Source organism: Bos indicus, chromosome 7 (assembly GCF_029378745.1).
Source record: "Bos indicus isolate NIAB-ARS_2022 breed Sahiwal x Tharparkar chromosome 7, NIAB-ARS_B.indTharparkar_mat_pri_1.0, whole genome shotgun sequence".
In the NCBI taxonomy this organism is placed as follows: Eukaryota; Metazoa; Chordata; class Mammalia; order Artiodactyla; family Bovidae; genus Bos; species Bos indicus.
Window position 1 is genome coordinate 20656750 of NC_091766.1, and position 15585 is coordinate 20672334.

The 15585-nt window shown below is 56.4% G+C and overlaps 1 protein-coding gene across 5 annotated transcripts; it reads left to right on the top strand.

Annotated features, from left to right (window-relative positions):
- The first annotated feature begins 638 nt into the window (after positions 1-638).
- On the top strand, positions 639-15214 carry SGTA (small glutamine rich tetratricopeptide repeat co-chaperone alpha). 5 transcript variants are annotated; one of them, XM_019964518.2, is made up of 12 exons: positions 639-763; positions 7535-7672; positions 8258-8364; positions 8516-8600; positions 9507-9606; positions 9919-10023; positions 10796-10934; positions 11601-11663; positions 12793-12830; positions 13592-13681; positions 13871-13992; positions 14073-15214. In XM_019964518.2, the coding sequence occupies exons 2-11, from the start codon at positions 7573-7575 to the stop codon at positions 13983-13985; spliced, it is 942 nt and encodes a 313-aa protein (XP_019820077.2). In that variant the 5' UTR covers positions 639-763; positions 7535-7572; the 3' UTR covers positions 13986-13992; positions 14073-15214. The 5 variants fall into 5 exon arrangements, with proteins under 5 accessions (XP_019820077.2, XP_070649262.1, XP_019820079.2 ...); XM_070793161.1 differs by having other exon boundaries at positions 14256-15214; XM_070793160.1 differs by lacking the exon at positions 639-763 and adding an exon at positions 877-897.
- The last annotated feature ends 371 nt before the right edge of the window (positions 15215-15585 follow it).

Consider the following 15585-nt stretch of genomic DNA (forward strand, 5'->3'; position numbering starts at 1 on the left):
GCAATGCGGGAGACCCGCGTTCGATCCCTGGGTCAGGAAGATCCCCTGGAGAAGGAAACGGCAACCCACTCCAGTATTCTTGCCTGGAGAATCCCATGGACAGAGGAGCCTGGTAGGCTACAGTTCATGGGGTCACAAAGAGTCGGACACGACTGAGCGACTTCACTCACTCACTAGTTTACAGTGTACCGCAATACAAGGTAATGAGAGCAAACATTTCCCTTTATAGTTGGCGTGCATATTCGTTGACTACTAGGCACCTGCTGTGAACAAAAATCTGTGAATTATACTTTACTCTGATGGACTGAATGAATAAAATAATTCACTTGTTGGAGGATGGATGAGTAAAGAAAATAAATAACAGTTGCTCGAATTCAAAGATAGTCTATGATGCTCCAGGCGCCAGATACCCAAACGCAGCTGCACCACGTGGCCCACTCGGCACCACGTGAAGACTCAGCCAACCCACAAGAATCCTCCACCGTCCCATGATGCACCACTCCATTCCCGCTGTAGAGGACAAGTCAGTCCTGATTTCCGGCCTCCATTCGCTCGCAGTGGTTGGTTGCCCTAACGACTAGCTTGTCCCAGCCTCTAAAGTGCGTCACTTCCCCTTATGCCAGCCTTGATAATTGGCGCGCCTGCGCAGAATGAAAGCCAGGCGGTCTGCGCAGGCGTCTCAGTTGGGGGGGGGGCGGGACCGGGAGGCGCCGTGGTGCGCAGGCGCAGCCGTCGGTGGGTCCCGGGTTCGGCTGCGTGAGAGGTGAGTCGGGGGGTTCGGCGCAGGTCCGAATGGGCCTGAGGTCCGCAGTTCGGGGCGTCTGGGGCTTCTGGGGCTCCTGTGCCCGTAGGAAGACGTCGGTCCGGGACCGGGGTCGCCATGATTTGCGGAGTGCTGTGAGTGGGCGGCGCGGAGGGGAAACTGAGGCCAGACCGCGTCGGGCAAGCCCTTGGCTGCCCAGGTTTCCTTCCTCTGGACTCAAGGCCTATGAAATGCGGATTAGGAGGCCCGGGGGTGGATAGCGGGAGGCATAGCGCCCCGCACGCAGTGAGCACTTGCTGGGTGTCCGCTGTGTCCCGGAAACATGGTCTTTTTGAATCGGGGCCCCGGTCCTTGGGGTTCAAGTCGGGGCTCCCTGACCCGGCTCCTCCACTGTCCACCTGGGTGACCTTGACCAGCCTCTTGGCTTCTCGGAGCCTGTTTCCCCCTCCAGATAACGGGCGTCGTCACAGTCCCTGCATGGGGTAGGGGGACTTCCCGAGAGGACTAAAGCCGCAGGGCCCCCAGCGCGAAGTGACAGCTCCAAGAGATCAGCAGCGGTTAGTCCAATTTCACGAGGACGACCTCTGCCTGTTGTGCCGGAGACGGGGGCGAAATCTGGCGCTAAGGACCGGCTCGTCCACCTCTCGCTGGCTCTGTGAGCTTGGGCAAGTCGCTTGCCCCCTCCACGACCCTTTCCTGCCACGAATAGGGGCTGTAGAAGTATGTCTCTTAGGGTCTTTATGAGGTTAAGTACACGTGGAACCCTCTTTCATTAGGTTTTTGCTACTTGTCTAGAGCTTCCTAGAGGACAGATGGTTTTGTTATCAGATGCCAGGAAATGCGTGAGCACTCTGCATCTCCGCCCAGCAACGTTTCCCATTTTCTTTTGTTTCTCTCTCTGGTTATTTGTTTTGTCTGCTTTTCCTCTTCCTAGGCCAGGCATTCTGTCCTCAAAGGGAACACGGGGCCATGTCTGGGGACGTCTATGGCTGTCACAACCAGGGGCGCTCCTGGTATCAAGGGGGTGGTGACCAGGGATGCTGCTCCACAATCCACAGGATGGCCCCACGGAGAACAGTCTGGCCCTCAATGTCCACAGTGCTAAAGTACGTCCTACCTCAGACTAGTGGTTTTTCACCCGTGCTGTCCAGAAGGGGTGAAGGGTGTGAACCCCCAAGAAATCACATGCAAGGTTTGGTGTGGGTGTCCATATTTGTGGGTGAGGAAAGGGTATTTTGGAGTTTGGAGCTCTAGGAATCAGGTTGCGCAGGTTCAAAGCTGCAGATATGCATCTTCCCTGGATGACCTTGGAGGTTGCTCCCATCCCTCTGGGCCTCAGTTTTTTATGCTGTACAGTGGGAGTTTGATTAAACAAACGGTGACCAGGGGGCCAAATCCCACTGCAGCCTCTTTTGGCGGGGAGGGATCTAGTTCCCTGACCAGGGATCGAACCAGGACCCCCTGCATTGGGAACATGGAGGCTTAGCCACTGGACCACAGGGAAGTCCCTGCAGCCTGTTGTGAATGAGGTTTTGTGGGATAGAGCCCACTGGATCACACACATGTTACCTGGCGCCTGGGAAGCTGAACGTCCTCAGCCTGGCCCTTTTCAGAAGATGTTTGCTGACCCTTGAAATAAGCAAGTGTGGGTAGAGTATACAGCTCAGGTTTGTAAGTGCTGGGCACTCCAAGGATTTCATTCAGGGCTTTATAATTAAGTCTTCCTGGAAGGGTAAGTGGCCCTAAATCGGGTTAAGCACTGCCCTGTATTGAGAGCTATAGTCTTTTCTATACATTTTTGTTATTGTTTGTTTATTTTTGGCTGCACTGAGTCTTTGTTGCTATGCATGCACTTTCTCTAGTTGCAGATAGCGGGAGTTCTCTCTAGTTGTGGTGTGTGGGCTTCTCATTGTGGTGGCTTCCCTTGTTGCAGAGCCAGGGCTCTAGGGCACCTGGGCTTCAGTAGTTGCCGTTCACAGGCGCAGTTGTTACGGTGCTTGGGCTTAGCTGCCCAGCCACATGTGGTATCTTCCCCGACCAGGGATCGAACCCATGTCCCCTGCATTGGCAGGTAGATTCTTAACCACTGGACACCCAGGGCATTCCTGAGACTGGGGTGTTTTTAGTGAGAAAATGGAAAGGTGGATGGAGAGCCAGCAGGGCTTCTGAAGGCACTGGGAGGAACTGGCACTGGGTCCCTGGCCTCAGCCACACCCCAGGGCCATTGTCCATTCCCGGCCAGTCTCCTGCTTGCACCCCATGCCTGCAGCCAGTGCCCCTGCAGCCTTCTGGGCCTCACAAAGCCCTTGCTGTTCTTGTGAGAGAGAACGGTCCTGCTGAGGATTCTGTTCCCCAGCCAAAGCCTGACAAGTCGGAATTGTTCCCGAGCCCCTGGTGCCCAGTAGCAGCTGAGGAAGAGCATGTGCCAGCGTTTCTGTACTCACTTTGCTGGGAGCAGGAAGGTGATGTGGGCCATCCAGAGGGAGGAGAGTGGCCACTCGCATGGACTGCCTGTGTCCAACAGGTGCCAGTCCCACTGCAGACTCGCAGTCTCTTGTCTGCAGTCCTGAAACCCAGCGTGCATGTGTGCTGAGTTGCTTCAGTCGTGTCTGATTCTTTGCAACCCTGTGGACTGTAGCTCTCTAGGCTTCTCTGTCCATGGGACTCTCCAGGCAAGAATACTGGCATGGGTTGCTGTGCCCTCCTCCAGGGGATCTTCCCGACCCAGGGATTGAACCTGCATCTCTTCTGTCTCCTGCATTGGCAGGTGTGTTCTTTACCATTTGAGCCACCTGGGAAGCCCCGTGTAACCCAAAATACTTGGCGAATGCAGGGTTTGCTGAAAGTTCACAGCCGAGTCATTTGGCCAGAAAATCTGCCCTTTATTTTTCCCACTTGGTGTGTATCATTGACTTTCAGCTGGGGGTTTGGTGACATCTAGAGACTTTTGTGATTGGCAACACCCTGGGTAGGGTGGGGGGATTTTCCTGGGATCGAGGGTGTGAGGGAGAGGGATGCTGCCCCATCCCAGCTCCCAGGATGCCCCCTGCACAGTGACCTGACCCCTTGTCAGCTATGCCGCAGGGGAAGGCCCCTGCACTCACATTTGAGAAAAATACTGAGTTTGATGCCTGCTCACACTGGACACCACAATAAATTCCCGACGGTCAGACAGTATGAACAGGAGGGCCCCAGTGTCACCTCCCCACAGTGGGTCACCTCCCCGCCCTTCCACTCAGGTGTGTATTTAAGTATTATCAGGGTCCCAGGACCTCAAAGGTCACATGGTGATGGAACCCAGTCTTGTCGCATCCCATCCCACCCCACCCCCTCTCCCAGAAGATGGATGCAGAGGGTGCTATTAAACACCCTTCAGTGCACATTCTCCCCAGCCCCCCATGTCTGTAGAGCCTGGGGGAGACACCTGCATGAGGTGCTGGAATCTCCCTGCAGCCTCCATTACCCTGTTTTATAGGAGAGAGTGAGAACATCCACTGGGCGCCCTTCAGATGGGGCGCAGAGCATCTCAGCCCTGAGGCAGCGGGTGACGAGGAGCTGGCCTCAGATGGAGACTGCTGGGCCTGAGGCATTAAGATTGTAGGGCCTAGCATCATCCCTGGGTGGGCTCCAGGGCCCTGGTCTTGGCGCTCAGTACGTCAGATTGGGGGCCAAACCCTGGGAGAAGGTCCTGTCATAGACCAGAAGAAGCCCTGGAAGTGGGAAACCAGGCATCAGTGGCCTCAAGGGAGGCATCTGTCAGGGGAGAGGGCTGTTAGCAGCACATGTGAAGGTCCTGGGGTATGGTGGGGGGTGGGGCTGGAAGAACTGAGAGTGTGCAGGGAACACATGTGACTTTGTCTCTGAATTCCCTGGACCCCCAGCAACCCCTCAGAGTCACTCCCTCCATCCTTACAGCTTGCTCACATAGACATCAGGTTGCCCTTTATTTTCTTAAGTAAATGCCTGTTGTCACAGAGGCCACATTTATTCCCTGGGAGGGAAAGCAGACCCCCCGCCCCGTACCCTCCCAGCCCAGCATGAATCTCAGTGACCTAGTGCTGCCTCCCATGGGTATGACGGGGGACCATGCCCCAAAGTGCTGCCTGGAACACATGGGGGAGCCCCAGCTACCCAGTCCTGTGACATTACCGTGTCACCTTGACATGTGATCCCCCTCTGGGAGACCCTGACACCCTTCCATCCAGTTCAGTGAGAAGTCATCAGAGGGGTCGGGGGTGAGCTGGTAAACATGAAGGCCAGGTGGTAAATTCTCTGGGGTTTGGGGGCAGTGAGGAAAACCAAGCATATTATGGAGGCACTTCTGTAGCATATGAATGCAAAAGACATTTTCAGCTAAATGGATGGCTGCCAGGTGTGGCCCTTGACCCTTGATTTAGAGCAGAATATACAAAAGGACTAGGGTCCTGGGGTCTCAGAGGTCTGCATCCTAAGAGGACCACTTTGAGCTTTGAAAACAAGTTTTTTTCTAATTACAGTAGAATACACATAATGTAAAATTCACCATCCTAACTATTTCAAAGTGCACAGTTCAGTGGCATTAAGCACATTCAACATTGTCATGCAACCATCCCCACCCTTATCTCCAGAACTTTCTCATCTTCCTGAACTGAACCTCTGACCTCATTAAACACTGACTCCACTCCCCTAGCCCCTGGCCCCACTATCTACTTCCTGTCTCTATGGATCTGACTCCTCCAGGGACCTCCTATGAGTAGAGCAAAACAGTATTTGTTCTTCTGTGTCTGCTTCTCTCACTGAGCATCATATCTTCAAGGTCTGTCCAGGTTGTAGCAGGTGTCAGAACCTCCTTTCTTTTTAAGGCTGAGTAATCTTCCACTATGTGGATGGACCACATTTATTGACCCATCGTCCATCCACTGACATTGGGTTGTGTCCGCCTTTTGGCTGTGGTGAATGAAGCTGCTGTTTGCAAAACAAATACCTGTGAAAACCAGGTGGTGAAGATTGGGAAGACAAGGAAGCCTGGTGTGCTGCAATCCATGGAGTCGCAAAGAGTAGGACACGACTGAGCAACTGAACTGAAAAACCAGAACGTAGTTGACATTTTGGGTGGCAGCTTGCTGGTTCAGCTGGGGAATATGACTCAGTGTTGGGGGCTTCACTGTCCTCTGAGCACGTGAGCTGTGTGGGTTGGTCTCCATGGCCCCTCTGTGTTGTTCCTAAGATCCTGTGGCTGCAGTGCTGGCCATCTGCCCTCTGTGCCCTGGCCCATCCTGACCTTAGACCTCCTGGTTCCAGGGATACGCTTGAGCCAAAGGCACTTGCTTGGTAAAGGCTCATTGTGTCCAGAAATGGGGGAGGAAAGTCATTCCACTTCCCCCACCCTGAAGAGCTTTGGGGAGTGGGATGGTGGCCAAGATGCCCTGTCCAGCTGCATAAAACACCGCTTCTTCAAGTTCACTTTTTAGAAATTGAGATATTCACATCCTATAAAATTGAGTAGACTTCAGTACATTCACAGTGCTGTGCAGCTGTCACCTCTACTTCCAGAACATTCCGAAAGAAGCCCCAGTCGCTGACAACCGGGGACCCACTCTCTGTGTCTGTGGATTTGCCTGTTCTGGACATTTCCCATCAGTGGAATCGTACATTGTGTGGCCTTTTGTGTCTGCCTTCTCTCCTTTCTTTAAACTGTCAGTGATGTAGTTTTCTGCAAACCGGAAACAGGGCCCTAAGTGCCTCCAGGGTCACATGTCTTGAACCTGAGGGCCGAGGGTGGATAGCACCCGCCTGCTCTCAGCCAGTGTGCAAACCCTGGGGCTTAGGACTTGCTCTAGTTTGATTTACCTGTCACTGACCAGTGATGGGTTAGTGATAAGTCGGCCGGGAGGCTGCCCCTCGATTTCTAGGCCACGCAGGCTCTTCACCCCATGGGAGCATGTTAGGGGAACCAGGATATTTCACACTGCACATCCCAGCTGCCAGGTCAGCCCTCTGCAGCCCTGGCAAACATGGGCTGTCCCCTCTGAGCCTGTTTACTCTCTGACTGGGAGGTGGTCCCCTGCAGGGGGCAAAGCTGCAGGGATGTGAAGTACCTGGCACATCATGGCACTGTGGGGGCCTGCCTTCCCAGCCATGACAACCATAAGTGTCACCAGGGTGTCCCGGGAATGGTCACACAAAGCCTAGGAATACAGCAGGGTGTGCTGGAACCCAGAGGAGGCCCTTGGGCGGCCTGGAAGGGAGGCAGTCAGTGCCCTCTGGGCCTTTGGTCTGCTCAGGCCCACCAGTTGGTCCTGTCTGACCCTCATGGACAGTGCTTGTTCCCCCAATGTTTGGGACTTGGAATGTCAGAATGTTTTCTTGTCCTGAGTGTAGAGAAGCAGCAGGTAGGGTTGTGGCCCACCCTCTGTGTCCCTGGGGAGCCCTGTGTATCCCATCCAGCTGGTGAGGAGTGACGACCACTGGGCCCAGGGCCATGTCACCCTGAGGCAGGAATCAGGCAGGACTGCCAGGGGCTCTGGGTGGCCTCAGTGTCCCCTATGTGAAATGAGAAGAATTAACTTTCCTGCCTCTCTCGTTGAGCAGATACAGCTAGCCAGTGAGTTCAAGTGGCTCCTGCAGGGTGGGGTGTGTTGGGGCCTGGATGGTCTGGGGCAAGAGGTGCATGATGGTGAATGTGGGGGCAGAGGGGGAAAGGCCTGGCTGTCCCTGCCACCCTGTCCTCATGCCCTGAACCATGTCCGCAGATCCTGAAGCCCCCAGGCCTGTCTCCTTCTATGTCTGCAGGTCCTGAAGCTCCCAGGCGTGTGTCCTCCCACCTCACGATGGACAACAAGAAGCGTCTGGCCTACGCCATCATCCGCTTCCTGCACGACCAGCTCCGGCATGGGGAGCTCTCGTCTGATGCCCAGGAAAGCCTGGAAGGTATGTGGGGGGTCACTGGTCTCCCTTCCTCCTTGGAGCTTGGGTCCTCTGCCCCCTGCTGCCAGCTACTTTCCCCCATCCTCCTCCTTCCTTCCCCCATCAGTGCCCAGGAGCTTTGTGGGGTGAGTGTGATGGGCCGGTCCCCGTCCTCTTTCACAGGGAGGGACGCTGGGCCCCCTGCTGGTTTTCTGTCACTTGCTCTTACAGTCAGGCACAGCCCCCTAGGGTTCTGAATCCCTCCCCCTGAATGTGTGTCCCTATCCACCAAAGATGGAAATGAGGCTGAGGACTCCAGGCCAGACCCAGCAGTCAGACCACCTGGGCGGCCCCAGCATTGTGACCCCACAGACAGCCCTGAGGTCACCATCTGCTCCCTGCTAGGCAGGGATAGCACTGTCCCCTCTCCTCCCAGCCTCATGGCTCGAGGGGTAGGTCCGTCTTCCACTTCCCCGAGGAATCAGAACCACAACCGATGCATTCCGAGGCCTTGGCAAGCTGGCCCTAGAAGGGAAGCTCGAATCTTGCCTGCCAAGATTGCAGTCTCGGGGCTGGGGTCAGCAGAGTGTACCTCCATTCCCCTGGCAGTTGCCATCCAGTGCCTGGAGACCGCTTTTGGGGTGACGGTGGAGGACAGTGACCTCGCGCTCCCCCAGACTCTTCCGGAAATATTTGAAGCAGCTGCCGCGGGCAAGGTGAGCCTTCAGGTCCCACGGGACCATGGGTCGGTCGCAGAACAAGGGCCTGAGTCACCCCCAGAGGCATGAAGGGTGCTGAGCTGGGTGGGGCAGGGGGACGGTGGTTTCCTACTGCCTCTCCAGCAACTCAATTTCGCTTTGGGGACAGGAGCTGCCGCCAGATCTGAGGAGCCCCCAGGAAACCCCGCCTTCGGAGGAGGACTCGGCCGAGGCAGAACGCCTCAAAACTGAAGGTGAGGAGCGCCCCACAACCTGGTCTCCAGATGCTGCAGGAAGTAGAAGCCAGCCGGTCCGTCAGAGTAGATGGCAAGCCAGCCTTGGAGTCGGGGTCAGGGGCTTCTGCATGGATGTGGAGACATAGAGAAGTCAGACCCTCAGTGGGAGGGATGTAAATGGCAAGGCCACTGTGGACCTTCCCAAGTGGTTAGAGTGACCACATGACCCAGTGGGTCCTCCCAGGGGTATGCCCAGAAGGTGTGCAAACACATCCACAAAGGTGCTTGTGCACTTGTGCTCATAGCGGAAACCATTGCCTATCAGCCAATGAGTGGATGCACACATGTGGTCTCTCCACACTCGGGAATGTCACTTAGTCCCAGAAAGCGGTGAAGCACTGACACTCGCTACCATGTGGACAGACCCTGAGGACACGATGCTCAGTGAGAGAGGCAGACACGGAAGGACACAAAGGGTGTGTTTCCACTGATGGGAAATGTGCAGAGCAGGCCGATCCGCAGACACAGAGAGTAGGTTCCTGGTTGTCAGGGACTGGGGAGTGGTAACAGCTATTGGTGCTTATGTTCAGCCGATGGAACGTACTGGAGTTAGTGGTGATGATTGGGCCACTCTGCACATACTAAAAACTGCAGAATTATATAGTTTTAAAGGGTAGGATTGTGGTATATGAATTCCATCTCATTAAAACTGGGCTGTTTCTGAAGGAACGAGCAAGAGTGATGGCATTTGAGGCTTAGCTTCCCAAATGGCACAGCCAGGGCCACGACAGTTGGCACCAGCCTGACCTGTGTTTGAGTGTCACGTCCTGGGCCCTAAAACCCCATCCCCTCACAGGGAAGCCAAGAGAGCCAAGAAGGCTGCCTCCGACCCCAGGATGGATGTATCCTTTCCTTTTTCTTTAGGAAATGAGCAGATGAAAGTAGAGAACTTCGAGGCCGCTGTGCACTTCTATGGGAAAGCCATCGAGCTGAACCCTGCCAATGCCGTCTACTTCTGTAACAGGTGCAACCTGGAGTATAGGGGAGGAGGGAGTTGCTGGCAGGGGCCTGGGCAGGCTGTGGGAGAGAATGGGGAGAGTGGTCATACCCAAGGCTGGGATGACGATGCCTCAGCTGCCATCCTAAATGACACACCTGGCTGGGTGGGTAGCCAGGCGTGAGTGAGCATGAACAGGTACCAAGCATGGGCACTCAGCTTGCCAGGGCCTCCCACTCTCGGCGACCCTGCCTCTGCCCCACCAGGTAGCCAGGGAGACCGGGCGAGGGGCTGCGAGGAGGAGCTGGCTCCCCGACCTTTCTGCTTGTCCTCCCCCAGAGCCGCAGCCTACAGCAAACTGGGGAACTATGCAGGGGCAGTGCAGGACTGCGAGCGGGCCATCTGCATAGACCCGTCCTACAGCAAGGCCTATGGCAGAATGGGGTGAGTGTGCCTGCCCATCCACCCGGCGGACACCGTCTGCCCGGGGTGCTTGTGTTAGGGACAGAGCCCCACACCATCCCAAGTCCAGGCTGACACCTGAGCTTCTGACCCCCTGGCGTAAGTCACAGTTCTTATGACCCCTCCCTGGGCTCAGCGATTCCCCATGAGGCTCACAAAAGTCAGGAGGACATGTCATTTAGGTGATGTTTCTTTTTTTAATATCTCTTTGGCTGTAATGGGTCTTAGTTGTGGCACATAGGGTCTTTTAGTTGTGAATTCTCAGTTGGGGCATGTGGGATTTAGTTCCTGGACTAGGGATCAAACCCAGGTCCTTTGCATTGAGAGTTCACCATCTCAGCCACTAGACTATCAGGAAATTCCTGTGTCATTTAGTTTAATCAGCTTTTTGTGAAGAAACAGATGGACAGCAGATGCAGAGACATGGAGGGCGAGGCTGGGGAGGGTCCCAGGCAGAGCATCTCTCCCCATGGGGTTCAGGGTGCACCCCACCTGGCACTCGGGGGGGTCATCAGTGGAGGTGGGTTTTATAACTTTCTCTAGCACTTCCCTCTGTGGATGTTGGGGGTGGCTGGCTGGTGTCCTGGCCTGCAGCCCATCCTGAGGCGCCTCCTTGGCATGAACTCCCGGGTAGTCCCGGGATGCACCTGAGACCAGCTCTTCCAAGCAGGGAGGTAGGGTTCTGACCCCCCACCACGAGAACTGGGGCTGCCTCCTGGACCCTCCCCCATGCCCTCCGTCCCTCCATCTGCAGCCTGGCACTATCCAGCCTGAACAAGCACACGGAGGCCGTGGCCTACTACAGAAAGGCCCTGGAGCTGGATCCAGACAATGAGACCTACAAGTCCAACCTCAAGGTGGCTGAGCTGCGGCTGAGAGAGGCACCCAGTCCCGTGAGTCCCGTGGGACAGCGATTGGGGGTGGGGCAGCTGGGTTGGAGGGCAAGGCCAGAGCTGGGTGTGGAGACCCTCTGGTGCTGGGGGCTGGTCCTCTGTTCAGCGGGGTCCTGTCCTGAGAGAAGGGGCTGATCCCGGAAACAGAAGGGGGCGTGTCACCCAGGGAAGCCACCCCTCGGGGTGGGGACCAGAGCCTATCAGTGGTTCCCTGGGCAGGAGTCAGCCCTCAGGGCCAGCAGGCTCGGGGTACCTAGTGTGAGTGATCTGAGGTGACCAGGGTGGGGACTGTGGCTCCACCTGTGGGGGCCCTGTGAAGGAGGGGTCATGTTGGCCTGTGCTGGGAGGTGTGCAAGTGAAAGGTGCAGTCATGGACGAGTTGGTTACTGTCTCTAAGGACTTGCCACTCTCGGAGGACACTGTCCTTTCTCAGGCAGCTTCAAAGTAAAAGCTGAGGTTAACATGCTGAGCTCCTCCTGGGTGACCCACACGTGGTGCTTCCTTCTACAAAGCTCCCTCTGGCTGCAGGCCTGGACCGCCTGAGCTGCAGGGATGCCCAGGATTCCAGCACGCCCCCCATGGGAAACTTTACCCCTCACTTCCTGGGGACTAGCCTTCGAGGTCCTGTGTCCCGGCACCACTGAGCAGGGTTTTTCTCATCCGCAGACGGGAGGTGTTGGCAGCTTTGACATCGCAGGCCTCCTGAACAACCCGAGCTTCATGAGCATGGTAATGGCCTCACTTGCCCCCGCTGCCCCTGCCTACTGTCAGAACAGCCACAGACGTCCCAGGGAGGGGGTACCTGCAGCACCCTCTGTCAGACTCCTCAATGTCAAGCACAGGGAGCAGACTGAGCCCACCTCTCCCAGCCCTGCACCCCATGCTGAGCCCCTTCTCAGTGTGAACACGATTATTACAGATGGCTACACCTGCTCCCTGAGGTGCAGATGAGACTCGGCAGGGCGTGGGGGCCCCAGAGAAAGGCCACCTTCTGTGCAGAGGTGCGTGTTCTGCACAGGGTGTTCCCCGGGAGCAGGCGCCTGGCGTGTCCACACGCCTGTGCAGTTCCAGGTGGTCTTGCTGGTCCTCAGGGCTCACTGCTGGCTCCAGGGGCCCCAGGGTCTCAGACCATCAGGAAGAGGAGCCCCAGCTGCCAGAGAAATGTCTGTCCTGATGAGACATGTCTGGCCTCCCATGTTGTAGCTGGGCCTCTGCTCTCATCCAGGGACAGATGGCCACAAGGCAGGAGGACACCCAGCCAGGGAACGCAGCTAGCAGTGGCCACTCCTTTGGCCTTGTCCATTGGGGTCAATGGTCACAGCCCCCCGAGGCTTTGTGCAGTGCTGTTAGTACCCAGCCATGCCTGGTGCTCACACGACTGTGACCTGAGACAGCCACAAAGGGCGGTGGACGGTCCACGGCCAGGTGGTAGCGCTATCTTGCCCTTTTTGGAAAGAGCCACAACCTGGAAGTCACCTCCCTGACCTCTGCTCATGTTTGTCTTAAAATTGGCCCAGAGGAGATCGTCCCAACTTGGCAGGGGAGGGGATCAGTGCAGGGGAGATAACAGGTGTCATCGTTTATCCACAGAGGAGAACTGGGACCAACTCTTCTGGGGCGTCCCCATCTGGGGTGGTGACGAGGTGCCTGGAATCTCCTAAGATGAGAGTCCAGACAGGATGAAAGTAGGGAAGCGGGGGAGGGTTGCAGCGCATTATGGGTGGTGAGGCCTGGGGAAGAGGCAGGCAGGCGCTCCGGGTGCTAGACTGGAGGCCCATGGTGCTCACAGGGTAACCTTGTCAGTGGCAGGATGTGTTGGGGAGCCTGCCCCATCTGACAGGTCTGTTCTCTTCTTCAGGCATCAAACCTGATGAACAATCCCCAGGTTCAGCAGCTGTAAGTGACCACTGTTCTCCTTTGGGTCTTTCTGAAATATTTCTTTGGCTGTGGTTTTAGTTGCAGCACTCGGGATCTGCATCACAGTGTGTGGACTCTCAGTTCCACGCGAGCTCAGTAGTTGCAGCACGTGAGCTCAGTTGCTCCCTGGCATGTGGGATCTTACTTCCTCAGCAGGGATTGAACCTGCATCTCCTGTATTGCAAGGCAAATTCTTAGCTCCTGGACCACTAGGGAAGTCCTTTCTTCTTTGGACCTTGTGGTTAAAAATTATTGTGGTAAAAGATGCATACAGTTTCCTATTTTAGCCATCTTAAGGTCTATAGTTCCATGGCATTAAGTACGCTTATAATGTCCTGTAGCTGGTCACTACAATCTAATTCCAGAACGTCCATCACCCCAAAATGAAGCCCCACCCCATGAGTGTGGTCTCCCAGCTCCTGACTACCAGTCACCCGTCTGTTGATCGGCCTGACAGTGTTTCACATCAGTGGACTCAGACATTCTATGGTCTTTTGTGTCACTGGCATGGCCTAGTGTCCCTGGAGGGCAGCACTACCCCACTGAGAATCACTGTTTTTGAGTAAAAAATGGATGTTCCTGGGAAAGTTGGTGAAACTGACAGGTTGCAGTCAGAAGGGTGGGCTCAGGGGGAGTTGGGTCCCAGGGGACATCTCTTGCCAGCAGAGGGGAAGGGTTGAGCAGGGCCGCAGGGGGAAAAGGGGACTGAGCCGTCTTCAAGTCCAGGACTCTCTTTGCAGCATGTCTGGCATGATTTCGGGCGGCCACAACCCCCTGGGAACTCCCGGCACCAGCCCCTCGCAGAATGACCTGGCCAGTCTCATCCAGGCGTGAGTGGACCTGCCAGGCAGGGTTCCCGGGTGGGGTAGGGGCCAGGGTCCCCGGGTGCTCTGTGGGGCCTCATTCTCCAGGGAGTGGTCCCCCTGCCCTCCAGGGGCATGTCAGGTGGGGAGAGGTGGCTGGGTAGGTGCCTTGGACCTGGCTGAGCCCAGGCATGCCTCCCCTGCCCCCACCTGCAGGGGCCAGCAGTTTGCTCAGCAAATGCAGCAACAGAACCCAGAGTTGATAGAGCAGCTCCGCAGTCAGATCAGGAGTCGGACTCCCAGTGCCAGCAACGACGACCAGCAGGAGTAACCGCCCCGTGAGTCCCCGGGGCTGGGGGGCACCTTGGGCCCTCAGGTCTCTTGCCAGGTGGTCCCACTCAGATGTTTCTCCCTCCAGCCTGCCCAGCGCCATCGGGTCCTTCCCGGCCAACAGGAAGCCTTCTTGACCTTTTCCGTCTCTTCCCATTGGATCGCCCACGAGAGAAAAAGAACTTGGACCTGCATGTTAAGCCAGATTTTTATGATGTTTACTTTTACCTCCTCCCCTCCCTCCCTTTTTGTACTCTCTCACGGCCCCCAGATCCTTCTTGAAACAGAGCCAGCAAGCTGTGAGTGCAGACCAGCACCCGTCTCCCTCCTGGCCCCCTGCCCTGAAGACCTGGTCACTAAAGTATTTTCTAGAACATTCTGAGGTGGGGGTGGTCTTCTCACCGCTCTCCAAGAAGTGGCCCATGGGGTGCCGTGGCCCCGAAGCCCCTTCTTCAGCCCCTGCCTGCCCCCCCAGTCTGTCTGCAGGGCCTCCCAGCCCCCAAGAAGCCGCTTTCTGAGTTGACTATGGCCTCCCTGGCCACCCCTGCTCGAACGAGCTCACTGCCAGCCAGCCTGGCCCAGCAGACCCGTGTTTTCACACAAGGAACTCCAGTTGCAAGTGCCCCGGAGGCAGTTTCTGCGTCCAGCGGGGGCTGAAGCAGACGTCTTGGATGCACACGACCCATTTCTGGGACTTGAATTCCAGTCCAGTGCTCGGATGGACTCGGGTCTGATCGCCATGCTTTTCTCAGTACTTAAAACCGACAGACTTCGAGGGGCCCTCTCGACCTTTGAGCTGGCTCCTGAGCCTGTCCCAGCCTGGCTGTGTATCCCAGCCACTGTCCTCTGTCCACAGGTGGTCCTGCTGGCCTGGCTTGCCTGCATCCTCAGCGGGCTCTCCTCCCACTTGGGGGTCGGGGCTACGGGGGTCCCTGATGGCCACCTGCCTGGGCCTGAGATCACCAGGCAGCCACCGTGGATGTCCCTGCAGCCCAGGGCAGGGTGGAGAGGGTCCCTGGCACTGTGGCTCATGCCACAATGTTGCGATGGGATTGCTGGAGGCTCCCTGGTGGTGTCAGGTCGTGTGGGAGGCGACACCGTACCAGTACTGTGTGTGTAGGTAACTCAGAGAGAGACAGCCCCACACACATCCCGCAAGGCATCCTAACTCATGAGTGCTACCATGGTGACAAGGTAACGTGTGGGGAATAAATAGACATCGTGACCTCTGCTGGCCTCTGTGTGGACCTCTCAGTGCCGCTCTGCCCCCACCCCCTCACCTCCCAGAGCTTCCGGGAACCCCCAGCGTGGACCCTGCATGGGTCACCCTGAACCATTGACCCAGGTTGTGTGTGCCTTCCCTGTCACCTTGGAGACAATCTCACAAATTTAGTGGCCTTTAACCACACACAGTATTTCCATCCTGGAGGCCAGAAGTCAGACTGGGAACCCCCTTGGGCTAAATCCATGTGTTGATGGGTCTGGCTCACTCCCTGTCCAGCGGCTGACACGTGTGTAGGTGCAGGGGGTGTCAGGCCTGCACTCGACTCCCCCGGGTCGCTGGGCTGTGGAAATGCTTTTGGGCCATGCCACTTTCTTTG